This window comes from Ctenopharyngodon idella, chromosome 3 (assembly GCF_019924925.1).
Source record: "Ctenopharyngodon idella isolate HZGC_01 chromosome 3, HZGC01, whole genome shotgun sequence".
Lineage (NCBI taxonomy): Eukaryota > Metazoa > Chordata > Actinopteri > Cypriniformes > Xenocyprididae > Ctenopharyngodon > Ctenopharyngodon idella.
The window spans coordinates 2,095,934-2,120,664 of NC_067222.1; the positions used below are offsets into that span (position 1 = coordinate 2,095,934).

The 24,731-nt window shown below is 38.1% G+C and overlaps 2 protein-coding genes and 1 pseudogene across 10 annotated transcripts in view; 2 read left to right on the plus strand and 1 right to left on the minus strand.

Annotated features, from left to right (window-relative positions):
* Positions 1–943: 943 nt before the first annotated feature.
* The window catches only part of trap1 (TNF receptor-associated protein 1), a 157,270-nt gene continuing 133,482 nt past the window's right edge, over positions 944–24,731 (minus strand). For 2 of the 6 annotated variants that reach the window (XM_051887803.1, XM_051887804.1), the window contains 16 exons: positions 14,729–14,811; positions 14,052–14,181; positions 12,567–12,638; positions 12,321–12,481; positions 9,910–10,019; positions 9,756–9,829; positions 7,839–7,994; positions 6,830–6,950; positions 6,643–6,712; positions 6,417–6,564; positions 6,150–6,335; positions 5,016–5,154; positions 4,794–4,879; positions 3,477–3,622; positions 1,624–1,696; positions 944–1,541 (listed from right to left, as the gene is read on the minus strand). In XM_051887803.1, coding sequence (XP_051743763.1) covers positions 1,440–1,541; positions 1,624–1,696; positions 3,477–3,622; positions 4,794–4,879; positions 5,016–5,154; positions 6,150–6,335; positions 6,417–6,564; positions 6,643–6,712; positions 6,830–6,950; positions 7,839–7,994; positions 9,756–9,829; positions 9,910–10,019; positions 12,321–12,481; positions 12,567–12,638; positions 14,052–14,181; positions 14,729–14,811 — 1,857 coding nt within the window. In that variant the 3' untranslated portion in view covers positions 944–1,439. Of the gene's footprint in view, positions 1,542–1,623; positions 1,697–3,476; positions 3,623–4,793; positions 4,880–5,015; positions 5,155–6,149; positions 6,336–6,416; positions 6,565–6,642; positions 6,713–6,829; positions 6,951–7,838; positions 7,995–9,755; positions 9,830–9,909; positions 10,020–12,320; positions 12,482–12,566; positions 12,639–14,051; positions 14,193–14,728; positions 14,812–16,980; positions 17,149–17,527; positions 17,759–24,731 lie in introns of those variants that run through there. The other 4 variants (XM_051887801.1, XM_051887802.1, XM_051887798.1 and 1 more) reach the window with 4 other exon arrangements.
* LOC127509242 (uncharacterized) lies at positions 1,703–3,470 on the plus strand. 4 transcript variants are annotated; one of them, XR_007929175.1, is made up of 2 exons: positions 1,703–2,485; positions 2,843–3,470. XR_007929175.1 is itself a non-coding variant. In XM_051887826.1 (2 exons), the coding sequence occupies exons 1-2, from the start codon at positions 2,064–2,066 to the stop codon at positions 3,297–3,299; spliced, it is 1,032 nt and encodes a 343-aa protein (XP_051743786.1). In that variant the 5' UTR covers positions 1,703–2,063; the 3' UTR covers positions 3,300–3,470. The 4 variants fall into 4 exon arrangements, 3 of the variants coding, with proteins under 3 accessions (XP_051743786.1, XP_051743787.1, XP_051743785.1); XM_051887826.1 differs by having other exon boundaries at positions 1,703–2,638; XM_051887827.1 differs by having other exon boundaries at positions 2,792–3,470.
* The window catches only part of LOC127509241 (butyrophilin subfamily 1 member A1-like), an 80,391-nt pseudogene continuing 73,935 nt past the window's right edge, over positions 18,276–24,731 (plus strand).

The following is a 24,731-nucleotide window of genomic DNA, read 5'->3' on the forward strand; positions in this document are numbered from 1 at the left end:
ACATGAGCTATTGAGGACAGTCGCTGCAGAAAGCTTCTTTATTCTCCGTTTCGAGATAAACGTTTAAAAAACGCGACTGGAGACCCTGCGATCCTCAGCGTTGTTTCTGGCGGTTTTAAACGCAAGAACGCGTTCTGTGGGAACGCCCCCAGCAGCGTCGTTCTGTATCCTACACGGGGAAAATCCTTTTATAGCTAATGTAAATAGTGGTTTATAAAAACTATTGGTTAAATTGAGACATGCTAAGTATGTTCTGTTTTTTCAACAGCATTTTGTTCATTAAAATGCATGCAGCATTGAGCTCAAATTAATTGAACGATTACATGAACTATGTGTAGGCCTGCGTTTAAAAATTCAAAGCTAGTGATGGCAATATTATGATTAAAAACATCTTGATGTATTTGTGCTAGGTTGTCAACTACCAAATCCACTTCTAAATACTGTTGGATTAAATATCAATGTTATTTGATCAGTTTACACAAAAAGTTAACACAAAGCACTTAAGCATATTTTCCAGATTCTTAACAGTAGTTAACTACAATCTGCATGATCTACTGTAAATGCGTGACTTACTATCAGTTTTACCCTTTTCAGCGTCACCTATCCGACACGCTCATCACTGGCATCACTGCGCCTCCTGGTGTCTGAATGATGCAACTGCGGGTTGGAGCCTTTGTGGCGCAATTCACCATTTCGGAGCGCAGTGGATTTATATTTCATTACAAAGAGTTGGATATGATCACATTTGTGCGAGATGGATTTTTCATTCGAGTTCACACATTTGTAGAATTTTTGGTGAGCTGTTAAACGAGCACAGGAACACAATTTATCTATGCAATTTCTCAAGACATCAAGTCATAAAACATTATCACCCATAGAAATGTTCTATTAAAGGGGTCTTGTAAATGTTACAGTTATGAAAGTATTCAAAAGAAAGCTAAAATTAGTTAAAAGCATTTTTAATGTTCATGGTTTAATATTTTCATCACTCTAATCTCAATGTACACATGGAAAAGCTGTTAATGAACCACTGGACTGAAATGTGAATAATTTTAGAGCAAAAAAGGTACAAAGAAGAAGACAATATTTCACTGGTACTGTATATTCATTATTCATATTTTTCATCTTGCTATGGAAATTTATCTCATCTTTCCATGTAAATTCAGAAGCGCTGGACTGTTGGTTTTCTTTTTCTCTAGTCAGACAATCATTGGCTGGACAGTCAAATCTCAGTCTTATCAGCTGTAAAACACAACTTCCACCTAAACGACAAGTTCACACCTGCACAAATATTTTCAAGTCTTCATATAAACAATGTTTGCTTGTGTTTAGTGTGCGATCATGACCTCGGCGGGACAAGGGGACGTCCGCTTTGTGCATCAATGCACGGCTCTAATAATGGCAAAATAAGTCTGTCAGGCTGAACGCCGGCATGGGCGTCAGTGTTTCTCCAGGGCTTGAGTCAGGAGCTGGTTCAGTCGGGAGATCATCGGACGAGGGTCTTCGTTCAGGCCAGCTGTGATCATGGCGTTGTCATATATCTGGTACGTAAAAAATGCCATTTAGTTTTAAATTATAAATAGTATAATTGAGGTGAGAGAATATGTGGGAAACTTTCTTTACCTGCTCAAGGAGAAGCTGTGCCAGATCAGGGTTTGAGTCCTTCAGTGCATGAAGCTTCTTGATCAGATCATGTCTGCAAACAATCGCTTGATATTAGCGAAACCACAGAATTTCTCTTTATTATGCAAGTACAATATACTTCACTTTAGTTGGCACTCTCCTTAATACAATGAAAAAATATGTTTTCTCTTGGTGATTCTATTGTCGTCTCTTGCCATATGCAAGAGACTGACCATTAATTTTCTTGGCAATGATTTTTCCGGGGCAGGTTGCCAGGTCTTTCCCAACCCTCCCCATTACATGGCTTGGGACTCACACATTCACACCTACGGACAACTTAACGTCTCCAATTCACTTATACTGCACTTATATTATCACTTATACTGATTGGGGGAGAAACCAAAGCATCCGGAGGAAACCCATGCTGACACCAGGAGAACATGCTTCAATTGAGGTTCATTCTCGTGTTACGCAGCACGTTTGAGCTTCCAAAAGAGCCAATGAGGTTCATTCTCATGTTACGCAGCACGTTTGAGCTTCAGCAAGAACCAGTGAGGTTCATTCACGTGTTACGCAGGACGTTTGAGCTTCCAAAAGAGCCAATGAAGTTCATTCTCATGCTATGTAGGATGTTTGAGCTTCCACAAGAACCAGTGAGGTTCATTCTCATGCTATGTAGGATGTTTGAGCTTCCACAAGAACCAGTGAGGTTCATTCTCGTGTTACGTAGCACATTTGAGCTTCAGCAAGAACCAGTGAGGTTCATTCTCATGCTACACAGCACATTTGAGCTTCAGAAAGAACCAATGAAGTTCATTCTCATGCTACACAGGACGTTTGAGCTTCAGAAAGAACCAATGAGGTTCATTCTCGTGTTACGTAGCATGTTTGAGCTTCAGCAACAACCAATGAGAATCATTCTCATGCTACACAGGACGTTTGAGCTTCAGAAAGAACCAATGAGGACCATTCTCATGCTACACAGCACGTTTGAGCTTCAGAAAGAACCAATGAGGTTCATTCTCGTGTTACGTAGCATGTTTGAGCTTCAGAAAGAGCCAATGAAGTTCATTCTCGTGTTACGTAGCATGTTTGAGCTTCAGAAAGAACCAATGAAGTTCATTCTCATGCTACACAGGACGTTTGAGCTTCAGAAAGAACCAATGAGGATCATTCTCGTGTTACGTAGCATGTTTGAGCTTCAGCAACAACTAATGAGGATCATTCTCGTGTTACGTAGCATGTTTGAGCTTCAGCAAGAACCAGTGAGGTTCATTCTCATGCTACACAGCACGTTTGAGCTTCAGCAAGAACCAGTGAGGTTCATTCTCATGCTACACAGCACGTTTGAGCTTCAGCAAGAACCAATGAGGACCATTCTCATGCTACACAGCACGTTTGAGCTTCAGCAAGAACCAGTGAAGTTCATTCTCGTGTTACATAGCATGTTTGAGCTTCAGAAAGAACCAATGAAGTTCATTCTCATGCTACACAGGACGTTTGAGCTTCAGAAAGAACCAATGAAGTTCATTCTCATGCTACATAGGACGTTTGAGCTTCCACAAGAACCAATGAAGTTCATTCTCATGTTACGCAGCACGTTTGAGCTTCAGCGAGAACCAATGAGGTTCATTCACGTGTTACGCAGGACGTTTGAGTTCAGCAAGAACCAATGAGGTTCATTCTGGTGTTAAGCATCACGTTTGAGCTTCCACAAAAACCAATGAGGTTTACATTAAACAATACAAAAAGCCTGACTAGGGATACTAGGGATTTCTAGGGATGTTTTTCATCCTAACTGTCGGATTGTTTATTTGTGCTGGGTTGGAGTGTTAAAGTTAACAGTCTGGTACCCAGCATTGATCTCCAGTGTGGGCTGTAGGATCTGTGCTCTTTCTTCTGAGCTGCGGGCGAGCTGCTGTGTACGCAGGAAGTGTCGAGCGGCGCCCATCTCCAGCACTGTGATCATGGCAGGGTGCGTGTCCAGACGCGGCGTCACCTACAGAAAAGGTAAATGAATGTTAATAATCACAAGATGTCAGGTCTCCATGCATTTGCAAGATGTGTGTAAATGAGGAAAATAATGCGGCAAACATGCATGTTAATGATTAAACAATGAATAAATGTCAACAATCCAATCAATCCCTGACATACAAAATCGAGTCCTGTCATCAATTTGTTCTTGTTTGAGAAGCCATTTCACTTGGATATACGTCACAATAGGGAAGAAAAGACTCGCAACTTCTGTTTAGTGCCAAATTTAAATTAGTCTAGAGCCGCCGTGGATCGAACTTGTTGGTCCAGCACATCTCATAGATGCTCATTTGGATTGAGATCTGGGGAATTTCAAGGCCAAGCCAACACCTTGAACTCATGTTCCTCAAACCATTCCTGAACAATGTGTGCCATGTGGCAGCATGAATTATCCTGCTGAAAGAGCCACTTTCACCAGTCATGAAGGGGTGTACCTGGTCTGCAACAATGTTTAGGTAGGTGGCACGTGTCAAACTGATGTCCACATGAATGGCCAACAGTGCATCCTGGTGCCATCACTTCCCAAGGTAAATGGTGCACATGTAGACAGCCGTCCATGTGATGTAAAAGAAAATGGGACTCAACGGACCAGGTGACCTTCTTCCACTGCTCCAAAATCCAGTTCAGATGCTCGCGTGCCCATTGTAGGTGCTTTCAAAGGTATACAAGGGTCATCATAGGCACACTCTGACTGGTCTGTGGCTACGCAGCCCCATACGACTGTGACGCATTCCTCCCATAAGCATCATTAAAATGTTGTGTAGACTTTCTGATGGCTCAGACCAGACGGGATAGCCTTCGTTGCCCTCATGCATCGATGAGCCTTGCGTGCCTGACACCCTGTCACTGGTTTGTGGTTCATCTCTACTCGGACCAAATTCTCACCACTGCTGACTGGGAGTTACCCATAAGCCTTGCTGTTTCTGAGAAACTCTGACCAAGTCACCTTGCCATGAAAATCTGGCCCTTGTCAAAGTCGCCCAGCTCTTTATTTCTCCTGCATCCAACACGTTGACTACGAGAACTGATTGTTTGCTCGCAATCTGATCTACCTAGACCTTAATATGTGACCTTGTTCGACATTCGCTTCACCTGTGACAGGTCATAATGTTTTGACTCAGTGTAAATTTAAATACCTTGATGTTGGTGACTCTCTGTCCGAGCGAGTTCCTCATCCAGGCCAAAAGATCTTCTGCCTGCTGATCAGTCAAGCGCTCTGATGCTGCATGGGACAAACACATCACCAGTGATTTGCAAACTGAGGTGACGAATGATGAATATACATATATCTACAAATGATGAACAATTCAGACTTCACAAATGTCATTTGTCATATATTTCCTAATGTTGCATATTACCTGGTTTGCTGTCTTGAAATTTCTCCTCTTTGTAATGGTCTACAACAATGTCAGTCTCGGCTGAGATGAGCTTCTTCCTGTCGAACTCTCTGAGGTGAAGCAGCGTGAGTTCATCAAACTGCTCAAAGCAGAACAAGACCTGCCGGAAGAGCAGAACCTCAAAAACAGGCACGTCTTTTTCTGCTGTTTGTTTTTATTGCTACTTAATTTTCTCATCTCGACATGGCATTGTCTGTATGATTCCAATTCAGTTTCATCATGATATTAACCATATTTTTTGAGCTATTAGGAATCCCATAAACCTAACCGTAAATGTTTAACCAATTAAATGTAGCACCCAATAAATAATATATTAATACATATAGAATATAGAATAATAAAAAACAAATAAATAAATCATTTATTTGGATTTTGTCGTTTTGAAGATTGAAATCCAAAAGTGTACAATGTTATTTATTTAATATATAATATTATATTGATTAAAAACAGTGATTGTCTTAATAAAAGTTAATGAATTTTATAATTAGGCAAAAAAATTACCCTGTGGTGCAAAATAACAGACTTCAAATACAAAGTAATGTTTTTTTTCCTCTTTATTACTCCATACTTATATTTTATTATTATTTATTAAATGTGTATTTTTATATTTATATTCAATTATATGTATTTAGTTAAGCATTTACAATTAAATGGGACGTCTACTTTCTCAAGACAGAAAATGTGTAATCTTGAGAATCTTTTTCTAAGTCAAGATCACAAGAAAATTAAATAAAATATTTAATGTCATGCTTTGATCACATATAGGATATGTTTTAATAAATGCCATCCTAAAACATCTTAAGCTGCTGACCAATATAGATGGCCATTTTGAGATTAACAGAAGTGTTGGCGCCCTCTTGTGTTCATCTCAATATCTACCGGCAACCTTGTCAATGGATAATGCACATTTTATGTTTTCAAAAGTGGAGTGATTTGAGTACATTTTTAATTGAAATTTAATTATCAATTGTTTCCAGCAGACCTCTGCAATGCATTGCATCAGCCTTTGGATTAACTTCTAGTTTTATTGTTCATTAGTTCTTGAATATGACAGTGTGCTGGTTAACCTGTAGACCTGCTTGTCTCTAGTCTCACCTCCATATCTTTCTGTTTCATGGCCTCGAAGTACGGCGAGTGTTCGGCCAGGTGGCGGTTGGGAGCGCACAGATAGTAAATGTTCCTTGTTCCCGCCTTCATCCGAGAGGCGTACTCCATTAGACTGGTCTGCTGTCCCGCAGGAAGCGCTGATGACTCAAAGCGCAACAGCTTGGCAATGTCCTCCTGTGAACACATGAATCAGATATTTAAAAACAATCAGAGAGAAACAGGTAGATTATGAAGGCTAAATGAGGCGTTTCGCACCTTGACGCTCTGCTCCGCTGTGGTAACGATGCCCTCGCGCATAAAGAGCCCGTAGTCGTCAAAGAAGCGAGCGTATTTCTCTGGATCCTTCTTGCTCTGGTCCAGCAGGAACCGAATGACACGCTGCTGTAAAACATCCCGCAGTTTCCTGAAAGAAAAAGAGTTTGTTACTCATATTTTTTGCTCAATGCAGAAGACATAACGTCATATTCAGGCAGGTTTATACCTGATCAGAGCGCTTTCCTGTAGCAGCTCTCTGCTGAGGTTTAGAGGAATATCTTCACTGTCCACAACACCTGAAAACACAAACAAGACGAAACTTGATTGGGATCAAATTTCCTTTATTTTGAACATATCAAGTCTTATAATGCATTTAAATTAGTTTCATGCAGATATACGGACGCTCATCTGACCTCGCAGGAAGCGCAGCCACTTGGGAAGGATGTCTGTGGCTTTGGTTTGGATCAGAACCTTCCTGCTGTACAGAGACACACTGGATCCCATCTCACGACTCACGTCAAACATGGACGGTTTCTGCTCACACATTTACAAACAGGGTAATGCAGTCAGTCGGGCATCAAAACACAATAAAGAATCATTAGGATTTATTACATGGCTGATTTGGATTCATTATTTTAATTTTGTAAGAAGAAGAAAAAAAAAAAAGTGATTTGTGAGATACACCGGATACAACGCTGAATACTAAATAAAATGTATAACTGGAAAAAAAAAAAAATATATATAATATTAAGACTGTTCATGTGTTTTCATTTGTATACAAATGAAATGCACATAATTGCATAAATCATATAAATTAAATAATGCATATTTGAGTTATAATTTTGTTGTTAAATGATGTAACAGGCTAAGTCATTTAAAATAAATAACTTTTTTAATATGTATAATAAAATTTTAAAATATGTAAATACTTGATTTGTAAAAAAATTATGTATACAATTTTTAAATTAAGTGCATATGTAATTATGTATCAGGCTAATTAATTAAATTAACATTTTTAAATAATTTATATATGTATATTCTAATTCTAAAATGTAAATACTTGATGTTTTGAATTACATATTTGCAATTTTTATTTAACTAACATACTGTAATTTAAGTTATTATTTAAATAAATGCATATAATTGCATATAAATTACAATATGCACAAATTAGCGCTTTAAATACATATTTCAGTTGTCATTTTGTAGTTCAATTATATTATATATTATGTTTAATAAGTAAAATTTCTCTTTTATAATAAAGTGAACTTTATTATATCTTTCGAAAGGCTAACATCAGTTAAAATGTCAGTGTGTTCCAAGTAAATAATCTAAGTCATAGTGGTTCAGCTACTTTAATGACTAGGTCTGTAAGTTACACAACTGCATATTTGTCTGATTTAACCATCGTCTCACACTCACCATCTCCGGCACGTAGAAGATGCTGCGGATATTGAGTGGGGCGTCAGCGCGGTAGTGTAGCGTGTAGCGGGGTTTGTCGTGGGCTTGAGCCACATAACGATAAAACTCCTCATGCTGCCACTCGCTGATGTCTTTGGGCTCCATCATCCAGAGCGCCTGCAGAGAGAGACAAAAACAGGTCAGGACAGCCCTGCATTTCTGCCCGAGCCTGACCGGCTCCGACTTATTTCCGGCCCACAGGCCGATATTCACGTCATAGCTCACAGGCGGGCTGGGCCTCGGGCCTGTTTTAGGCTTCTCCTTCTTTTAATACTTTGGACATGCATTAATTAAAATAAACCATGAGAAGCTGATGATGGTAAAACAAACATATGCATAGATATAGTGCAGTGCTGGAGGAAACAACATGAGACCATAGCTGCGTCTCATTTTAGAGGGTGCATGCTCGCGTCCTCATGTTTAGTGTAGTAGCGAGTGCGCCTTCAGCACAGCAGCTGGAAGAGTGAAAAAAGAAGGACTGGAAACTGGATTAAAACTAGGGATGTTCATTTCGGTTTGACCCGTTAAAAATACCAAAATGTGTTTTTCAAGGCTTTAGTTTTATACATGCACAAATACAGCATATAAAACAACAGAATATGAGGATTCACACGTCACACACCTGCATCGCTTGAACGGAGAAATTGCGCAGGCACCTTGCGCACATTCACAACATAGCCTATCAGTTCACGCATTTCTAACTTGACATCGCAGCCTGTTTATTATCAGAATGAAATACAGTCAATCAAACATATAAAAAGTTACACTGCTCAATGTATATATAGGCTAGTCTGTGACGTTCAGCGCTATACCATCGACTCACTTGCAAAGCACGTGAAGGATGTATTGTTGGAACGCGAGCGAAGTACAAAGCCTATAATTTACGTAATAAATAATAGTTTAGCATTCAAATACATTGTGAATAGGAAACATTTGGATTTGTGCCGAATTGGAAAAGTAGGTGACATGTTCTTTTATTTTTTGTTATGGTTCTGTTCTGAATAGGCTACCGTTTATAGGATTTGTTGTCTATAGCTTTAAGTTTATAGTTTGTTTTCTTTTTAAACCGTCTAACCGATAGTAGTAATTGGTCAAAATTCTTGGTTAACAGATAACCAGTCAATTATCAGCATCCCCAATTAAAACTTTCCAGTGCGGATGCCGTGCTTTTTCTTCACGATTCTCTTTCTCTATATGAGAGTGTTCTGGCTGTAGCATGTTGTCTCGTTTTTTTGTTTGAAAATAATAATGACCATGTTCTGTGGTGAAGCCTTGATTTTTGATGCATAGCTAGGTGTAAGGTAAGACAACCTGTACGTTTTTTTTTAATGTACAGCCAGTTTTGTTTTGTTTTTCTTCCGCACACTGATGCGAGCAGCAGAGTAGCCCGCCTCAGCTTGCCAAAAATTCCTTTTTACTGTGGTAGTTCTAATAAACATTTAAACTAACATTGTGATATGTTTATTTTAGTGTTTTATATCTATGGCTTTTATTGTAGGTAAGACAAGTGATGATTTGAGAGTCTAGAGTCCGCTGCGATCGTCACTTTGTTAAATTAAAGTTTCATTTTCTTAAACAAAGAAGTGCTCCAAACATTTTTCTAAATTAACTTAATAAAACTAAAAGGATTACAACTACTTCGCACATTTTACATTTTAATGGCTGCAACAAAGGCTGCGTTATGGGGAGGATAAAAAAAAAGAAAAGAAAAAAAAAAAAAACACAGGCTCTAGTTGGGCTTGGGCCGAAAATTCTGACAAGCTGTCGGACCAGGGCCGGGCTAGGGCCTAGATTTGTGGCCCGTGCAGGGCTCTAGTCAGGACCAAGGATCAGAACCACAGGCAGGTCAAAGGTCATTTATCAACAGACTTCACACACCTGCAGGGTGTTCAGTCGCCGTCCGTTCAGGAAGATAGGAAAACTGACAAAGTTGCTGTACTTAGTCACAACCTCTGCAAAACAGACAAGTCAATTAAATAAGTTTCTTCTCAAAGCACATCATATTTTATGCCATTGTATGTGGTTTGCAGACCTTTGACACGATCTTCTGATGAAAACTCTTTGCAGTCGTCTTTAAGATGAAGCACGATCTTAGTCCCCTGACGCACACCTGAAGCTTCTGCGATCTCAAACACTCCAGAGCTGCAGACACACAAAACCCAGTAAGTAAAACACAAAAATTTGATTCAGATGTTTGCTTTGTCTCAACCTCAAGATGCCTAAAGATGGTCTAATAACAAATATGCAGTGTTGGGGAGTAGCTAAATACAAGTAGCAACGCTACTCATTTAACTACATTTTTCAGTAGCTTGACAGTAGCTCAGTTGCTTTTAAAACAGTGTAGCTTTTCCAGTAGCTATCTACTTTTCCTAGCAAGTAGCGGTGTTGTGCGGCTACATTCCTTTCCCTTTCGAATGGGAACTCGCACTGCGTCCTAGGACGCTAATGGGGAATGCCTCCAGCATGTCCGGTGTCTGAAGTACATGTAAAAACACGACATTAACATTGGCCAGTGACACTGTAGTACACGTCATCCTTTTTCTTATGTACGTGTGAAGACGATCACTCAGCCAAGAATTTCAGGAAGTATGTGCCTCCGTATCAGAGACGAGATGTGTTTGTGACTTATGCGAGTTTCTTGATTAGTGATAGACTCTGGCGTTTAAACCGAGCATGTTTAGCTCTTGAGGGAGTTGAGAGCGCTCTTTATTATGCGGTCGTGGTGATAAGATCCTTTGTTGTTTATTCTCTCTTGAGGGATGAGAATAGAGTGCTTGCACCCTGCGGTTTGGGTCCCGTGGCTGACAGCGGCAGGCAGGTACAATCGCGGAGGTGGTTGGCGGAGCAAGGGAAGAGTCTTAGGAGATTCCTTCCCTTTCTGGTCTGCTATTACTAATGTGTGAGGTCTAATTATGTGGAATTAGATGCAGAGAGTATGACGGCAGGTAATATTTTTATATTTGCCTTCTCCGCTGGCCTGCACAATAGCAGCGCTTTGTGGTGGCGATCTCTGGAACCTACAGTTTTCGCCTTAGTTGCGAATCCTTCCTAGTTGTATGCACCTTCATGAGTGTTGGAGTCTAAAGAGCCCATTTTTTTCCCCTTGGGTTTGACTGAAGAGCAGTACATTGGGTGGTAGGATCTCTTTGAAGCCTCCCTGGTTGACTGTCCTCAAAGTGGCATTGTTATGTTTCCTCTCGCTTTAGAGAGTCTTCCTGCTGAAACTTCCACCCCAAGGGCTCCGCTTGGATGACAGTATCAAGTGTAAGGCTTCTCTTAGCCTCCTTGGTGGCCTCCTCTCATTTCAGAGAGTCTTTCTGCTGAGGCCTCCTTTCTTAGAGACCCCTTGAATGTTGCTAGGTCAGTTCTGTTGAAGTCACTGTCTTATGTCAGCCATACGGCACTCATTCTTTCAGCATGTCGGAGTGGGCATTTGTTCCCCATTAGCGTCCTAGGACGCAGTGCTAGTTCCCATTCGAATGGGAACGTCTCGGGTTACGAATTTAACCATGGTTCCCTGAGAAGGGTGGACAGTTATTTGTGATATATGTCATTGTAAAAAGTTCCAATGTAGCTAGCTACTTTTTGATAGTAACTTGTAGTGTAGCTAACTACTTTTTCAGAAGGGTAGCTTGACTGTATCTAAACTATTTTTACTAATGAGAAGCTTGTAGCTTGTCAAACTACAGTTTCAGAGTAGCTTCCCCAACACTGCAAATATGGCAAAATGTGTCCAAGATCTACAGTTGCTTTCTGATTGCTGATGCTAATAAAAAGTATGGCTGTGTAATTAATTGAATTTTAGTTTTGATTTCGGGGTCCAATGAAAACCAAGATATAATCAAGATAAAATTATTGTGCTGCATTCTGTTCCTTTCCTCTAAAACAGTGCGCTTTTCACCACAAACATAACGTCCAAATCAGTCAAATCATGTAACTGTCCACTGTCCTAATATGCAGTCCTTTTATTTGTATTGCATTTGTCCTGTTTTTTGTAATTTTCTTCTTTGTTATTATTGTATTACTGATTGTTTACATTTCTTTAATAATTGTTTGAGGACCTTTTTTTACTTACATTTGTTAGCCTATTATTAGTTTCTGCAACATTATTCAATGTGTTGACGTAATTTCCACTGAAACAGGAAGACAGGGTGGTACATATCGAACAGCTCCTCCCCTTTTTTAAAATAGCCAATACTGTTTCGTTTATATCACAGCTCAGCCAGAGCCACTGAGCTCAGTAAAGCCACAGTTTCTTCCTAATCTCTAACCGTTTCTCCTCCTCATATCCTCCATTATCGCATTAAAATATACCATTCTGTGCAGAATTCAAATGGGTCTGACATGTTTTCTGGTATGCACCGACTCGTGCATATGATCCGCTCTCTGCTATCATGTCTCTGGACCAGAGCTGCTGTTAAAATCATATCTCATTTTTCTCACCCATCTGAGGACCATTTGTATCCAGGAGCGTCTGGTTCTGCTGACTGAGAATAAACGTCCACCTTATCAGCCACCATGAAGGCGGAGTAAAAGCCCACACCAAACTGACCAATGATGGAGCTGCTGGCCTCTGCTTGATTCTGAAGGGCATCCAGAAAAGCCTGATGGAGGAAGAACAAGGACCATGAAATCAAAGCCATTGTCAGAATGAGGAGTAGTGGACTTGAGGAATTCAATGAGACTCACCTTTGATCCAGATCGGGCAATGGTGCCCAGATTTGCCACCAGCTCCTCTTTGTTCATCCCAACACCGGTGTCCTACAAATCAGAGCATAAACATGTTGATCAACACCTTCTACACAGGAATTAAAGTGCTCCGCTGCTACAACTGATTTCCTTCAGCTGGATTGCAGAGAGGCCAGGTATGAGATCAGTGTAGATTAGGGTCGGAAATGAACGGGGTCTTGGGGCAAAAATGCCACCAAAATGAACAAAAATGCCCTCCAAATTCAAGACACAAGGCAAAAAAATGCCCCAGCACAATTAAACAATCCAATTCGACTGTCGTGATTAAAGTGTAATCTGAAAATGAATTAAAAGTTTCAGTGGTGACATTACATTTAGATCTGCTCACGCTGCATTAAAGATTTCTATTTATGCCTTGCTCTTTGCAGGATTGAACATGACAACCAAACACACATTTCTGTTGATTTATGACTGTGACGGCCATGCAGAGGGGATGAGATTAGTCACCGTTGAAGAAAAAAAAAGTTTTTGTTCACTGTTGTTAAGTGTTAGAGGTTCATTTAAAACAAAACATTGTTTGCTGTTACAAGATAAAAAACATTTGCACTGGAAAGATATGTATATGGTTGATCGTATGTATGACTAAAAAGCGTCAAGTACAGCTGCACTATTCTGGATAAACTGAAAATCGTGATTTGTTTTTGTTTCAAATAGAGATCATGATTCTCCCACGATTCTGAACCGACAACTAAACAAAATAACGTAATTTATTAGAGGTTCTGACTGTTTATTGCTGCAGTCTATTTAAAAATGTTTAATTAATTTGAATGAGTTATTTTTTTTTAAAAATCAGTTTGAATGAATGATTCAATGACTCACTCATAAAGACTTCACTTGTTTCATTACTGGATTAATCTGCGTTTTTGAACCAATCTCTTGAATGAATAATTCAATACATTTCTTAAATTACTTGTCACCACCTAGTGGCGTAAATATGTAGTCGATACAAATTGTATTTGAAGCAACAAGTTACTTTTAAAAGATAATTTACTCTATTTTGATTGCTACCGTAGACATCAGTGTTTATATCTGAACTATAACTATAAGTACCATTTCCCAGTACTTCTGTGATAATCTTAATATTTGTACTGTAGGAATAATGATACTGTGTGGTTGAAAAGACTGATTGTGATTGTACTGAGCTGAATCGCTGTCATTGATGAATGAGAGCTCATGGGTGTCTGAATCGAGATTGCAATCTTTTAGAGATTAATCGTGCAACTCTAGTGTCAAATATCAGTTTTATTTCATAAATTGAAAGCAGCTTTGGAATGACACAAATTGGCAATAGAAAAGCTGTTCTTCAACTTCTTTCCTTAACTATTGGTCTTGAGTATTTTAATAAAGTGATGGGTAACGGAATATGACGTTATTAATCTGATTGTGATCCACGGTTCGGTCTCGAGTCACATGGGTTGAAGATACCTGGATGGTGAAGGTGCCTTTGGCTGCATCCGTCTGCAGGTGAATCTCCATCGCTGCTGAATCTCCTCCTGCTGTCATCATCTTGTGCCGCAGTTTCTCCAGCGCATCACTGCCGTTTGAGATCAGCTCTCTGATGAACACCTACAGAATCACTGACCGTTAGATGGACTTCCAGCCCACTCTGATCAATGCTTTTCCATGACTTTTCCATTCATTTATGATTACTATTATAACTTCAAAATCATTTATAGATATTTCTGGGGTGGTTTTCTAATTGTAAATCAGGTTCCAATCCTTGAAATTGAATGGCATATTTATTACTATTTATTTTGTACTCCAACAAAACAAAAATGACAATACTTAGCCATATCAAACTGATTAATTATTTAATTACTTGATTATTATTTGATAAAATAAATTTATATGGTTGCCAACAGCCAATATATTGCAGATATATACATACAACAATTTTATTGATGACAAATCAGATGAAATCAAATTTTCAGCCTGAACAATTTATCAATAACTAGATTGAGTCCTTTAGGATCTTGCATGCTTCAAGAGAAAACATAACAGCATTACTAAATATATATTATAAGAATAAAATAAAACATATATAAAATAAAATAAAAAATAAAATATATATGTTTTATTTTATTCTTATTTTTTTAAATCACCTCTTTCTCCGAATACAGCGATCTGGCCACAATATCCAGAAGTTTCTTTGTCTCTGCTTGGAACTCGTGTTTGGAGTAGGATCCTTATTTGAACAAAGAAACAAGAGTTTGAACATCCTTACAATTTCCATACGCTATAATATATACTCTATTTTAAGTTTCTAAATCTTTACCATTCAAATGTTTGGGGTCTGTAAGATTTTCAAAATATTTTTGTTTGAAAGAAGTCAAATATAGCTTTGGTGAACAAAAGTATTTGATCAAAAAAACAGCAATATTCTGAAATTATATATATATATATATATACAGTGGGTACGGAAAGTATTCAGACCCCCTTAAATTTTTCACTCTTTGTTATATTGCAGCCATTTGCTAAAATCATTTAAGTTCATTTTTTTTCCTCATTAATGTACACACAGCACCCCATATTGACAGAAAAACACAGAATTGTTGACATTTTTGCAGATTTATTAAAAAAGAAAAACTGAAATATCACATGGTCCTAAGTATTCAGACCCTTTGCTCTGTTTTTAGTAGAAGCACCCTTTTGATCTAATACAGCCATGAGTCTTTTTGGGAAAGATGCAACAAGTTTTTCACACCTGGATTTGGGGATCCTCTGCCATTCCTCCTTGCAGATCCTCTCCAGTTCTGTCAGGTTGGATGGTAAACGTTGGTGGACAGCCATTTTTAGGTCTCTCCAGAGATGCTCAATTGGGTTTAAGTCAGGGCTCTGGCTGGGCCATTCAAGAACAGTCACGGAGTTGTTGTGAAGCCACTCCTTCGTTATTTTAGCTGTGTGCTTAGGGTCATTGTCTTGTTGGAAGGTAAACCTTCAGCCCAGTCTGAGGTCCTGAGCACTCTGGAGAAGGTTTTCGTCCAGGATATCCCTGTACTTGGCCGCATTCATCTTTCCCTCGATTACAACCAGTCGTCCTGTCCCTGCAGCTGAAAAACACCCCCACAGCATGATGCTGCCACCACCATGCTTCACTGTTGGGACTGTATTGGACAGGTGATGGGCAGTGCCTGGTTTTCTCCACACATACTGCTTAGAATTAAGGCCAAAAAAGTTCTATCTTGGTCTCATCAGACCAGAGAATCTTATTTCTCACCATCTTGGAGTCCTCCATGTGGGCTTTCACGTGTCTTGCACTGAGGAGAGGCTTCCGTCGGGCCACTCTGCCATAAAGCGCCGACTGGTGGAGGGCTGCAGTGATGGTTGACTTTCTACAACTTTCTCCCATCTCCCGACTGCATCTCTGGAGCTCAGCCACAGTGATCTCTGGGTTCTTCTTTACCTCTCTCACCAAGGCTCTTCTCCCCCGATAGCTCAGTTTGGCCGGACAGCCAGCTCTAGGAAGGGTTCTGGTCATCCCAAACGTCTTCCATTTAAGGATTATGGAGGCCACTGTGCTCTTAGGAACCTTAAGTGCAGCAGAAATTTTTTTGTAACCTTGGCCAGATCTGTGCCTTGCCACAATTCTGTCTCTGAGCTCTTCAGGCAGTTCCTTTGACCTCATGATTCTCATTTGCTCTGACATGCACTGTGAGCTGTAAGGTCTTATATAGACAGGTGTGTGGCTTTCCTAATCAAGTCCAATCAGTATAATCAAACACAGCTGGACTCAAATGAAGGTGTAGAACCATCTCAAGGATGATCAGAAGAAATGGACAGCACCTGAGTTAAATATATGAGTGTCACAGCAAAGGGTCTGAATACTTAGGACCATGTGATATTTCAGTTTTTCTTTTTTAATAAATCTGCAAAAATGTCAACAATTCTGTGTTTTTCTGTCAATATGGGGTGCTTTGTGTACATTAATGAGGAAAAAAAAATGAACTTAAATGATTTTAGCAAATGGCTGCAATATAACAAAGAGTGAAAAATTTAAGGGGATCTGAATACTTTCCGTACCCACTGTATATATATATATATATATATATATATATATATATATATATTTTATTTTTTTACAATTTTAAATAACTGTTTATTATTGTAATACATTTTAAAATGTAATTTATTCCTGCGATCAAAGCTGGATCTCCATTGACTTCCATAGTATTTTTTCAACGGGGTCCATCAACTGATTGGTTATTGATATCATTCAAAATATCTTCTTTTGTGTTCAGCAGAAGAAAGAAATTAATACAGGTTTGGAACAACTTCATGGTGAGTAAATGATGACAGAATTTTCATTTTTTGGGTGAACTATCCCTAAATAAGCTGATTTGCTGCTTGATTTCACCTTGAACGTTCTCGGTGTCGGTGATGATGCTGTGGAGCGTCTCCTCCTCTGCGCTCTCGGCCTGTTGTGTGCTGTAGGAGCGATGAGACACACTGACCCCAGAACAGCTGGAGCTCCACAGTCTGACAGGTGTGCTGTGATGCAGCTGCTGTCTGCCATCAGTATCAACTGTTGAAGAGAAAGAGAGCCAGACTCATCAGAATTAAACAGCACTGATGTTTAACTGACCAAAATGGATTTGATAATTGTTATTGTCTGTTCTCGATAATCTTTACATTTGCATACGTAGATAAATATGGAGATTATTCACTGAGACTGACAACTTTACTAAACATGTCCAACTGAGCAATAGACTAATTCTACACAAATGTTGTTCATTTTGTCAATGAGCGACACCACAATCTGACAAATACACATTTTAAACCGAAAAACCTGCGTTTATTTTATTAAAATGATTCCTCCACTAGTATATCATTTCATCATGCTGGTCTGTTCTAATTCACTGATCATATTATTTAACAGCTCGTCCATATTAAACCAATTAAACATGTACCTCCAGTGAATGTCGCGGGGATTATTCTTTTCCCGGCTCCTCTGCTGGATGATAACAGCCTGACATGTGCTCGCTGAGAGACATTCAGTGAGTATTTGAGTAAACTTAATGATCGGATCATTTCTGCTTCTGCAGCTGCTGTAGTTTGACCTATAGAAGACTGGAAACTACGGCGTGACAGGCGTACAGTGACTGAAAGGACCCTGCGGACGCTCACTGATGACGTCTGCATGCACTTTAATACATGCCTGTGTAAAATGTTTTACATATCAAAAAAAGATAGAATCACTGCGCTCAGACGGTTTTTTTTTTTTTTTTTTTTTTTGGTTGCGTAAATCAATGCAAATTACAATAATCTCAAATGAAAAACAAAAGATCCTTATAATCTTAAAGAATTATTATTTTTTAAAGTTATGCAACATAGATCAATTAAACGTTTCTGCAATCAGCCTTCAGTGAATCGATGAATACAAACTGTTATGTTAAAGTGTGATCTGCGCAGAGTTTTGTAGTCAGTAAATAGCAATTTAAAAATCTATTTGCGTCCTTCAAACTGATTCTAAAAAAAAAAAAAAAAGAAATCACATCGCTGCGCAAAAGCCATTTATACTCAATAATACATTATACTCATATACATATATACATTATAATCAATAATATAGGCTACGGCCCTCAGTCTACAAACGGAGAGTAGATCTAGCTGTTGGATTATCAGTTAGTGTGATGGAGGGGCGGAGTCATCAGGTACAGGTAGATTGTTCAGTAATAGGCGAAAGTGAAACCTTTGGTGAAGCTGAGGCAGGGTTTTCTCTTTTCGATCTTTACGAACTCTCTTATCAACATTTTGTTAATATCATATAATCTATAAAATATCAATAATTTATTCAGACACTCTTGTGAACACTGCAATGTTCAGTTAAAGGTAAGTCATGAACTAACCGAAAAACATATTTAGCATGAACAACTGTGACTAGCCTGATATAACAACACTTCAGATCAGATGCGTTTAATCGGTTAGGTAGGCCTATTTATAATAAACCATATAAATAAAAAAAAAAAAAGGATAAATCCAAATAATGCTGTGTGTAGATACACGTATTTGTGTCCTGATTTGGACTATTTTAACTAGTTGAAAAACTTGATGCAAAACACATGTATGTTAACACACCATTCTGTGTGAGTTGTCTGCGTATTATAATGCTTTATTTTAAATTTTTCTTTTCAGTATCTGTGTCCTTCAGAGATATCATCCCAAGATTTATTTACATAAATGTATTTATTTATTCATTTACATGTATATTTACACTATTGAATGTACTAGTTTTAAAGCTATTGTTATCCAACAATTGGCCTTTTGGCCTTCAAATGTATTTAACCCCCACCAGCTAGTTCAGTTTTTTGAACCTCAGTGATTATAAAACAGAATGTACTGGATGCAGATACATGTTGTGTATTTGTTTCCTGCTTTGTCTTGACCTGGTTTAACCAGTTTTCTTTCAACAGAAATTGATTGTAAATGAGTCTCACTTTTGGACAGAAACTTAATTGTAAGTATTATTCTAAGGCAAAAAACATGTATGCTGACACATTTCTATAAAGTTTTCTCATTTCCATTTTTTTTCTTCATACTTTCTTTTTAGCGTCTGTGTCTCAGAGATGAAGTTCATTTGTTTGACTCTCCTGCTTGTTAGTGGAATTACAGATTCAAGATCAGGTAATTTATTCATCATTGTGAATAGTACTTTATATTTATACTTTTGCACAGTACTGTTTGTCTGGAACAACATTGGGGTAAAAACCTTTAGGATGTGTAGTTCAGACCTGCTCTCTTTCTCTTGTAACAGAGCAGTATGAAGTAGTGGGACCTGCAGATCCTGTATTTGCTGTAGCTGGTGAAGATGTGATTCTGCCCTGTTCAGTCAAACCCAACATCAGTGTTGTGGACATGAGAGTGGAGTGGTCTAGAACTGATCTGAGAGGTTCATTAGTGCATCTCTATGAGGATCATGAAGACAGAAACACAGATCAGATTCAGTCTTACAGAGGGAGAACAAAACTGATCCATCCGGAACTACAGAGAGGAAACGCATCACTCAAACTCTCATCAATCCGAGTCTCTGATGAAGGACGTTATAAGTGTTTTATTCAGTCCAAATCCTGGTATGATGATGCCACTGTTGATGTCAGAGTTGAAGGTGAGGAAACCAGTGAAATCTAGCATGCTCTTGTCATGGAAGCCAAAATAACAACACAATGCTCTTCTTGTTGATCTGTAGCTGTAGGAAGTCCTCCAGTGATCACTGTAGATGGGTTTGATCGTTCAGGAGGGCTTCATCTACAGTGTGAATCTGAAGGTTGGTATCCTGAACCTGATCTTGAGTGGCTGGACAGTGACGGAGTCAGTTTGAGTTCAGGAACTACAGAGACACACAGAAACACAGACAGATTCGGTGTGAAGAACACCGTCATTGTATATCACAGTGGCAAGATTCACTGCAGAGTCAAAGTGAAGCATCACATGCTGGAGACACTGATCGACACCTCAAGTAAGTACTGACACATCTGTTACTGTACTTGTTTGTCATTTTCTCATGATATTTTTGATGCAGTAAAAAGAATGAATGATTATGAGTTTATTATGTAAATCTAGAAACAATATCCCCACTATCAGGAAACATTCTCATAACTTGAACTAATGTTCTGGCAAGGTTCTCTCAAAGTTATGAACAAAAGTTCTTCCAGTAACATTAATAGAATGTTTGTTCAATGTTATCTGGTATTCAATAATGTTCTCAAAAGGTTAGCACAAAAACATTATTTATACATTGTTTGTGGAAGTTTTTTTAAATGATGTTGGGAGAAAACGTTCTAAGAACAACATTCTAGGAACATTTAGAACGACTTCTAAAGAATAACTTCAAATGAATAAGTTTGTGTGTGTGCTGTTTTAACTGCCCATTTTTATTTTTTAGAAATATCTTTTGCACACAGCCAGTACTCTCCCAGGTTTAGGAAACTGTCCTCTGTAAAACGCATTGCACACACACAAGCATTTGTGTTGTACTGTTCCACTGATTCCTAATTGCGTCCACTTTCATAAGACCAAATAAAGTGCTTTTGCTTTCGCATAGAAACACACAGCGTCTCCACAACATGGCGGCGACAACACTACTACGATAACTCTTTGCCTATGAAATAGCAAAGTATTACATTTAACGAAAACTTTTAGCACGTTTTTACTATTACAGCTCTCAAGGTTAAGTTATCTTGTAAAGTGCTGATTATATTTAGATCATGGCATGAAAGGTTGCAGTGATGAGCATGTAGCGGATCGCAGATGTTGAGTACATGCAGCGATCTCGTCATAGCAACTTGATTTCTGCACACTAATGAATGCTTTCATAACTAACAGTGCAAACACACTGTAAATAAGAGATTTGTTGATTATTACAGGAGTTTGGCTCGAGTCCAGAACTTAAGGGACGATCACACTGCACTTTTCGTTCCATTGACTTCTATTCAAACGCACGCGAATGCGTCAGATAGGAAACGCAACCTTGTGTGAAAAGTTTCGCATTTTGCTGCATGTACAGTATACTGTCCTGTACATTTTATTTATTTTTTTTTTTTCCATATCTATATTTTTGTATATTTATGTTTTCTTTAGTGTTTGTATTCTGATAATAATTGCACTGTCCATGGAGCGGTCCTGATTTACATTTAACTGCTGGTTATATATTCTCTATATAACTGTGTATGTGACAAATAAAAATCTTGAATCTTGAAATTTCGCATGTTCGAAGTCTAGTGTGACCGCCGCTTTAGTCACTGATAAACTCACGCTGTTTGATTGACAGCTCCAGTGATTGCAAAGGGAGCATTCTTTGATCGCTTTCTATTTATAATTTAATCACAGTTTAAATAACAGATTATTTTCATCCTACTAAGAGAAACAATGTGAAATTGACCATTAAGTCATCACTGGTTTGATTTACTGGCACATAAACAAAGAACATCTGACTGTACACAAATCATTACAAATCAGAAATCACTGGTCACAGATCAGTCATTAGAATTAACACGTACATGTTGTCGCATTACTGTCAAGTCCATATCGTAAACGTCTGTTTGCAAAGCCTGCTCCAAGGAGTTTTTGCTAAACATTGCCAAAGTTTCAAAACATGAGTTGGATGTATGATGGAGTATTTCTGTGCAAAATCCACTACTTCCAGATTGGCAGAAACCCCCCCCCCCACAAGTCTTCATAAGAGGCTGGATCCAAACTGGAGCTGATGTACTCTCTAGTCACCTCAGGATGGCATCCCAAGATAAAACAGAAAAGCAAATGGAGAATAATTAGCGTAGCTGATGTTCATAACATTAACCAAAGAAAATTAATGTGCATTCGATCTGATATAACTGGAGTACAAGGATATGAGATGCATTATGTGAACGCTTGGCTAAAGAGATTCGTCTTTAATCTAGATTTATGTTGAGTGAGTCTGAGTCTCGAACATTATCTGGAAGGCTATTCCAGAGTTTAGGAGCCAAATGTGAAAGTGCTCTCCCTCCTTTAGTGGACTTAGATATTCTAGGTACAACCAGAAGCCCCGAAATTTGTGATCTCAATGAGTGTGATGGATTGTAGGGAGACAGAAGATTGGTTAAATACACAGGAGCTAAGCTATTTAGGACCTTATAGGTCAGTAGCAATACTTTATAATTGATACAGAACTTAACAGGTAACCAGTGTAGAAATGATAAAATTGGTGTTATATGATCATATTTTCTTGACCTGGTAAGAACTCTAGCAGCTGCATTTTGGACTAATTGTAGTTTGTTTATTAATGATGCAGGACAACCAGCTAGTAATGCATTACAGTAATCTAGTCTAGAGGTCATGAATGCATGAACTAACTTTTCTGAAAAATATTTCAGAACCAGCAGCGATAGAGAAGGTCGAAGTCTGGCGATATTTCTTAGATGGAAAAATGCAGTTTTTGATACCATTTTAATGTGGGCATCAAACAAAGTTGTGGGTCAAAGATAACGCCAAGATTGTGCTCTTGAGAGGACAAAGTAACAAAGTCATAGTCTGTGATCACATTAAAGCTATTAAGTTAGTGTAAAGCCGCTGGGGTACCGACAAATAGAAGTTCTGTTTTTGACTCGTTGAGCTTAAGAAAATTGTCATGCATCCAAGCTTTTATCCCTGTTTCATTCTTTATGGTCATGTATTAAAATTCAGCCATTTTGGAAATGTGTATTTAAATTTCTTTCAGAAGTATATTCTATCAGTTTGGAGCCTGAGCCTTGTGTTGGACTTTTAGGAGCAGAGAATGCTTTTTGTAGCAAGTATCAAACACAGGCCATTTCACTCTGTATGATGCTTGCAAAAATACTTATTTTACAGATGTGGAAAGCCGATTCTGTCCCTACTTTTGAGATAGATGTGGGCTAGGGAACAGGGAAATATGTTGCATTTGGAAGAACTGAGATTTATATTAAGGGATAAGTTATCCATTTTTATTAAGATTTGGAAACCAATAAAACTGTTCCTACAGGTGGACTGAATATATTGGAAAACACTGCCTTTAATCAAACTGTCTGATTATACATTATTTTAATTTCTGTTGTTGCCATTCACCAGGATAAAAGATTGTGTATTTTCGCTCTGTTGCTCATGTACAAAATGTTTTTGTTTGTAAAGCATGTGAAGAAACCTACAATTATTGTAATTATATTCTAATTTTAAAGCTGTAAGTATTTAGATCAAGTAGCATGTGCTGCTTAGAAAGTTAATAATTAATAGTTTAGCAAAAATAGAAACTAATTTTATAATAAAGTTTATAATAAAAAATATTCAATTAACGTATAACGTTTTTAGCCATCTGATAAAATTCCAGATGCTCTTTTGAAAGCAGCCAGCTGGGAAGTTTGAGAGCGCTTTGGAGGTGCAGCGCTCTTCCAGCTGAGACACTTTGGTTGCTTTGATTATTTGGAATATCCACAGCAGTAATGTGTTACTAGTGTCTCATTTGAAGAATATCACTGAATATAAAAATGCAGTAACCAGTCATATTAACTTCATTGTTATTCAGTTGTTGTACAAGGAGGACAGTGTGGTATTTGTCCCACCCCTCCACTGTGATTGGACGGCTGTGTAAAAAGTGGCAGTGACGAACGCTGAGTTTTACCCAAAGTTGAAGAGTTTTCAACTCTCAGCTACAATCAATCAATCAATAAATCAATCAATCAATCAAAAGGGCAAACAAACTCGTGAAATATTATTATGGTAGTGTTATCAAAATGAAGCGTCATCAGTGTCATCACAGAACGTTCAAATGTTTTACGCACCATTTATTACATGTGGGAGCAGGAGTACATTTCTTTCGTACCAACTAACATTTTGGAAAATTTTGAAATACATTACTTGGACACGGACACCTCTGATAACAGATCACTCTAAATTGTAATGTAGACGCATTTTCATGAGTAAAATTTACGTCAGAACAGCTTTAAAGGGTCATGAAACCTCAAAACACATTTGAGATGTGAACAGATATGTACAGGCTGCACATCATTGAAAACACTAAAGGTATTCATTAAGTTTATTCATAAGTGGAAATTAGTTATTTTTACATTTTTTTTTTTAGAGCAAGGTTTAAAGGTTTGATGCAACAGAATTATTAGATAAACCTTGATTTAATCTAGATTAAAGCTTACTCCTTATTGGTGTAACCCACCCTTAATGTGCTTATACTTTGTTTTGCAGATAATAGGTTTATTTCTTGGAGGTCATCAGTCATCATGAGTTCAGTTTTTCTTGCGCTCAGTGTGATTGCTGGATTACTGATCGCTGCGTTTGCTCATAAATACAGAGGTAAAGTTCTTGTTTTCTTGTATTTGTAACTAAATAATGCAGCCTGGGAATATCTTTTTAAAATGCGTTATTCTATTTTTAGTATTTTTTTCAACCATTTTTTATTGAAAGTCATGAACAATGTCATTTCCACCACATCTAAAATGATTGTGTAGTGTTTAATATCAATCTATGATGAAAACTTTGTTGGCTGGTTTTCTTGGTTGAACATTGAATTTTAAATTGCAGTTTTAAAGGTGGGGTAAGTAGTTTTTCAGAAACACTGTTGGACATTGACGATATTTGAAATCAACCAAAAAAACAAACAAAAACACC